At 47.6% G+C, this 6,502-nt stretch overlaps 1 protein-coding gene across 1 annotated transcript; it reads left to right on the forward strand.

Annotated features, from left to right (window-relative positions):
• The first annotated feature begins 1,251 nt into the window (after positions 1 to 1,251).
• LOC145421481 (uncharacterized) lies at positions 1,252 to 3,169 on the forward strand. Its single transcript, XM_080291875.1, has 2 exons — positions 1,252 to 2,917; positions 3,000 to 3,169. Exons 1-2 carry the CDS (start codon positions 1,280 to 1,282, stop codon positions 3,147 to 3,149), a joined length of 1,788 nt encoding a protein of 595 aa, XP_080148001.1. The 5' UTR covers positions 1,252 to 1,279; the 3' UTR covers positions 3,150 to 3,169.
• The last annotated feature ends 3,333 nt before the right edge of the window (positions 3,170 to 6,502 follow it).

The raw sequence follows: 6,502 nt of genomic DNA on the forward strand, positions 1-6,502 counted from the left end.
ACAGACGTTTTGCTCGCCTCTTTCAGTAACTTTGGTTAAATCTCCATTAACCGACCTTTTTTTTTAAGTCACTTGTGAGAAATGCAATAAGCTGTAAGCATCACCTGCACACTTTCTAGATGTTGCACATTTACTGTGCAAGAGTGTGGGTGGTTCTTCTGTAAATCTGATTTTGCAGACTTATTTTCACCATCCTAGATAGTACTGGAGCCCCAAGAGCAAAGAGAGAGAACTGTTGACCAAAACAAATGTCTTCTTAAATATTTTTCATCTCTTTCAAAAAGTAAAACAAACACACACACTGTCACGTTTTCCCCACAATTTTTGGTTCTTTGAACCGATAGAGCAAAAACAATAATGGAACTTGAATTTTTCTTGCAAATTCTTTTTTTCTAATAATGTCACGGTCTGGCTGGCAGACCGTGACAGAATGATCCCGCCACCCACCATGGACCCAGCAAACTCAGGAGTTGCCACGGAGGAGAGATCGCTCACGCAGCTATGGGATTACTGCCGGAGCGTAATCCAGGCTGTAGACCCACCCAAGAGACATATACAGGTAGTGTTCTTTGACAATTACCTCTCATCCACTACCTTCACCACGAACATTCTGGACATTCACAAACTTAGGCACCTGGTCGCTAGTTTAAGGGAGAGCTCGAGTTTCGAACTATTTGGCTTGGGTGGTCCGAGCACGGACAGTTCGGCTGCTCTCCTAGAGACTCTTGCCGCTTGGTTTTTCACGCGTCGGCGGAGGGCTTTCCCGTCGATGCTCGCGGCACAATCGTTTGATCCGCCATTACAGAAGGCATGCCGCACTCTCCACCGCCATTCCATTACGCCTCAACCTACTCCTGCGGTTTCAGCCCGGTCAGCTGGCAACGGACCGACAGCGCTCATCACCGCAGTGAGTAAACCCGACTCGTTTGTGTCTATTAATCATGTCATTGAAAATCACAACCCAGATGAACAGCAGAAGACTGTTTCCATACACCCGGCCCCGCCTTCACGGAGGAGAAGGCGTCCTCGCAAACAGCGTTCAACCACATCCACACTCACTCCTGTGCTGGTCGAAGACTCAGGACCAGCGGCTCTGGATGCCACAGTGAGTAAAATGGACTCTGCCGGTGTTATAAATTCCCTTTCTGTAAACATAAAAATAGAAACTGTTTGCTGTACCTCCAAAGACCCAGCAAATATTCCCTCTGAGACTGTAAGCTGGGAGCTAGGGAGCTCCGAGCCTACAGACCCAAATGACTTTTTGGCTCAGTCTGGCCGCATGGAGACGGAGGTTCTCCCCAGGGCTTCCCCAGAGACCGAACTGGAGGTCTCAGTTGCCTCTGGACCCCTGGAATTTGTTGGGCCAGCTGTAACATTTTCATCCTCTCCACCCTTCATAGTAGCCATCTCACCCTCACCTCAGCCTGCTGCCCAGCTGGTGGCTCAGTCTTCAGTCCTGTCAGCCTCTCACCTTCATCCTCAGTTGGAGGTCGATATGCCGGCTGGACCACCTCTGCCATCATTTCACCCATCTGTCCCTGCATCGCTGTCCAGTCTACCGGGAGTGGCTGCCACACCATCGTCGCCTCCGGATCATCCATCTGTGGCTGAAGCGCAGCGGTCGACTCATCCGCCTGCAGTCGCCCCTCAGCCGTCTGCTTCACTGGCCGCTACCTCACCACCCGCACCTGCCTTGCCCGAGTGGGAGCTCTGCGGGCCCCAGTGGGTGCTCAGCGAACGGGAGGAGCTCGCGCTGCCAGCCGAGAAGCCCGGCGAGCCGGAGGAGCTCGCGCTCGAGCCGGAGGAGCTCAGCGAGCCGGAGGAGCTCAGCGAGCCGGAGGAGCTCAGCGAGCCACCAGCAGAGGAGCTCGGCGAGCGGAAGGAACAACCGGCGCTGCCAGCAGCCGAGGAGGAGCTCTCGCTGCCAGCAGCCGAGGAGGGACCCGCTCAGCCGGAGCCGGAGATCAGCGGACCGGAGGGACCTCCACGTCTAGCGCGGCCTCCTCGCCATCTACGTCCGGTGCGTCCACGTCAGCGATCGGCGCGTCATGGGCCTGGTGCCACGCCTCGCTGTTGCTCACCGGAGCAGCGCCGCCGCCACCAGAACCGTTCCGCCGCCACCGGACCCGTGGCAGGCCGTCGGAGGAGCAGCGCCGCTGCCACCGGACCCGTGGCAGGCCACCAGAACCGTTCCGCTGCCACCGGACCCGTGGCAGGCCCCCTGAACTGTTTTGCTGCTGCTGCCGGACCCGGGGCCGTCCGCCGGAGCTGCTACGTCGCCGCCGTTGGGCTCGAGGTAGGCCCCCTGAACTCTTTTGTTATGTTGATGGGCCGCCTGAGACTGTTTTGTGGCGTTTTTTCTTTTTGTTGCTCCGCTGCGGGATGCACGGTCGGACTCTGGGACTGTGACCTTGGGGGGGTTGTTTTCTTTGGGGGTTTTTGCTTGTTTTGGTTCTGCCCTCCGTCCTGGACCTCCCGCCGCCCGCCCTGGGTTGGTTGTACTGTTTTTGGTTTGTGTTTTTGGGTCGTCGGGAGCCGACCCTTAGAGGGGGGGTACTGTCAGGGTCCTGGGACTGGGCGACCCAGGATCCCTGGGCAGTCATGGACCTGCGTATTATTATTATTATGTATTTTTGGTGTCGTTTCTCCTTCTCTGTGCGTGTACATATGTGTGTTTCTCTGTGCTGTGTTAGTCTGTGTCCCACTCATATGTTTAGGCGAGGTATGGGTGTGTATGTCTGCGGGTGTGCCTGGAGGATGGAGCTCGGCCACCTGCAGGCCTGAGGGGTGTGGCCCTGCGGAGGGACTGGCCACACCCGAAGCCACACACCTGCCGCTGATCAGGGCTCGTCGGGGGAGCTACTTAGGAGAGTCTTGGAGCTCCCACCGACGCGGGATCATTGAGTTATCTTACCAAGTCAGTGTGTGTTAGCGTAGGTCTGTGCTGTGCGTATATGTGCTGGTTAGTGTTGACGGCTGCGTCTCTGGTTTCCCTACAGGAGGAGGAGTGGTCCGGAGAGGCAGCACGCACGGGGGTGCGGAAACACAACAGCGGGGAGCACGAGCACAGATATCGGAGGGAAGCACGCGCACGGGGTTCGAGGGAGCAACGGGGAGTTATTGTGTTTACAGCTTTCCACTGTAAATAAAGAGTACTGTTTGCATCGCAGAGTCTGCGTTTTGGGTCCTCCTTTCCCCACATCCCCACGGTCTGCCAGCCAGACCGTGACAAATAAATCAAATACACAACAGTTTAGATGACATGCAGAAAATGTCTCACCAGAATTTTCTCCACACTTGCATCTCAAAACGCTTCTGCACTTGTCCTCTCTCCCCAGCTTAAAGTTACTGACTCACTCTCAAGCTGTCAGATGCACTTAGTATGCTCAGATATGAGTTCCCACATTGGGGATATTGAGTATTAATTAATTAAGTAAAATGAAGAAGCATAATAAATGAAAATCTGAATCGAATGCAATGTAAAAAACACTCAATACAGTCTCTATAAAGTAAAATAGTTCAACAATATAGCTCTAAAAAACGGAATAATACCAGCTTACAAGGTGTAGTCCTAAAAAGGAACACAGGAAATGTGAAATGGCATTGAAGTTACTCAGAGTGTGAAGTGTAGTGGACACTGCAGTGCAATAAAGTGGCTCAATATACACAGAGTGTTATGTTTAAAGTAAGAGCTGAAATAAAATTATTCAGTTGAATTCAATTCAATTTTATTTATATAGCACGAAATCACAATAAAAGCTGCCTGCTCTATGTTGCAAGGTAAAGACCCCACAATAATACAGAAAAAACTCCAATTATTATATGATCCCTTATGAGCATGCACTTTGGCGACAGTGGGAAGGAAAAACTCCCTTTTAGTAGGAAGGAAACTCTCGCAGAACCAGGCTCAGGGATGGGCGGGGCCATCTACAATGACTGGTAGGGGGGTGAGTGGAGGAAGACAAGACAGAGAGCCAGAGATGAATAACAGCTAATGATTAAATGGAGATTGGTGTATAAATACATAGTGTTGTTGTCTGAAGTATGAAAGATATCATGTACCCGACCTTGTGGCGGCTGAGCTGAATCAGTCTGTCTGCCTGTCCAGCAAGTGGTGCAGAGGGTGGTCAGGCTTATCAGGTGACCTCTTCTCCACCGCAGCTTCAAAAGAGTCAATTTTGTAGAAAATCACAGAGCCAGTCTTCCCAATCAGTTCATCCAGTCTGTCGCTGTCACCTTGTGCTCTCCCAGCACACCACAGGAAAATGCACTGTTACAAAATCTCCAACATTTTGCTGTACACATTGAAGAATCTGATTTTCCTTAGGATATAGAGCCTCGTACACAGCCTCAATACTGGTCTTTGATTTTAGTCTTTATGAGTGTGGAATGTCCTGGTACATTTAAAAAGATTAAAGCCGCTGGCTTATAACAATTAGCTGTCGTTATTTTTTGGGGGGGGGAGTTTAATGAAAAATACAAAATGGGCGGCTGCAGCTCGGGAGTTCGGTTGTTTGATCCCTGGTTTCTACAGTGTTTTCATATTTCTTAAAAGCATAGAATAAAGTGCTGTATGAATGTAGCTTGTAATAAAAAGGGCTTTAAGCGCTTATGTAGTGTTTTTTTTTTTTATCTAAGTCAGTCCATTTAGCAAAGTAGCAGCTATGACAGACATTTTACTGTAGTTATTCCAAGGGAACACTTCTTGGCCTCATTTCCCCCAGTACAAGTGCATGCATGTTAGTAATATTACTTACTGGTATTATTAATACTGCTTTTTGTTGCTGCTACTGTTATAGCTACTGTTACTACCATTATTATAACTTAATTTCCACGGTGACCCGAGAGGTCAAATGAATTGCAACTTCAAAAAAACACCAGTAATTAGAAAAACACTTCATAAGCAGGCAAAACACAGCATTAATAGAATTATAACATCAGTCAAAGTATCAAAAAAACTGAACAGAATCGTGGAAGTCACAATTCAGTTCGTTCAATTCAGTTTTATTTATCACAAAAGTTACCTCAGTACAGTTGCACAATCAGATGAACCCCTATGAGTAAGCACTTGGCAACAGTGGAAAGGGAAAAAATCTTTTAACAGGAAGACCCTTGTGATTTTTATTATGTTGCTGTGCATTCAACCTCTCACAGTCACTGTAAATTTCCCAGGAATGAGACAAATATTCCTATTTTCTTCTGTTATCCTGTAATCCTCTATCAGGATTACTAAAGCAGAAAATAAACGAACAAACAACCAAACCAACTGTGAAATCCCACTGAACATGCTGAAAAAAGACAGCATTTGAGATTATTCTATCTCCAAGCATGAAATTAGCTTTTACATTAATTTTTGGAGGCTTCCTTCTGCTTTGTAGCAGGTACTAATTTTGTTGCAGCATGTCAAAACAAGAATGGCATTTTAACACAATTAGGCATTCATTTCAATGATGATGACACCACAGACCTTCCAAATAACACAGAGCTTTATGACTCATTTATTCCTGTTACTATCTAAAAGTCTAGAACAAAATGGCAAAACAGAGTAAATGCACTACCAAAAACCAATCCAGTGAAGAATGTTCAGTTACGTGTTCAGAGTTTAGATCTGTCCTGGATGTTGATGCAACTGTCATTAGCAGTTTATAAAAGAACAGCACAAGGGCCAACAGAAGACAGGTGATGGACAAGGGAGGCGGCAAAGCCAAAAGGTTTGGCTGTGTTGAGTAAATTTATCGTCCCGTCCAGGAGCCTGGAGCTGCGCTGCTGACGGGCGAGACAGTTCAAGGTGCACCTGGCTGCTCCTTAAGTTAACTGCACTGCTCATCAGTGACAGTCCCAGAGGCCGGTGGGTTTTATGGACCCTGAAATAAAGTTAGTTTATGAGGCCATTTCCTCTTTATGTGGAATAATCGTGTCAGTAAGCACTCAGAGCAGCACATAATTTTAATACAGAGTCTAAACAGCTGTGGCCCTGTCCTTGAGGTTGAATGAAAATGACCTGCAAATGCTCCAATCTGTCAACAAGTATTAGCTCCTCATCTTGCCTCAACCTGCTGGCCACTCAGATCTTTCTTCTCTAGAGCACTCAGTCAAATGAATTGCAGTCAGAGCAAAACTGCTCCATTTGTATTCACCATTTCTCTCCAAGTGTTTTAATATAGGGTTAAGTGTCTGTCAAATTATTGGAGGTTGGGCCCAAACAACTGCATCTGCAACCTCCTTCTGGTTACATACTACTGCCTCTGCACACTGTTGTAAACTAATGCAAGTGTTTTAGGAGTAAACAATGTTGCTGACACCATGATCTGGATTTTTTATTAATTAATGTTAGGTTCTTTTTGCAGTGATTCATGCTCTTTATCTAGTCCTCTTGAGACATGAACCAGTGCAGCAAATTTTGACTGGAGCACCATTTTTGTGTATTAGCCCAAATGCAACAGCTGTATTTCATCTGTAAACTTGCAAATATACTTATATTTTCTCATTTTTGTCTATTGAG

Source organism: Astatotilapia calliptera, chromosome 17 (assembly GCF_964374335.1).
Source record: "Astatotilapia calliptera chromosome 17, fAstCal68.1, whole genome shotgun sequence".
NCBI lineage: Eukaryota > Metazoa > Chordata > Actinopteri > Cichliformes > Cichlidae > Astatotilapia > Astatotilapia calliptera.

Coding starts and splice junctions, on each gene's coding strand:
- LOC145421481 (XM_080291875.1), top strand. CDS start 1,280: ATGGAGACGGAGGTTCTCCCCAGGGCTTCCCCAGAGACCGAACTGGAG. Junction 2,918..2,999: donor TCATTGAGTTATCTTACCAA/GTCAGTGTGTGT, acceptor GTTTCCCTACAG/GAGGAGGAGTGGTCCGGAGA.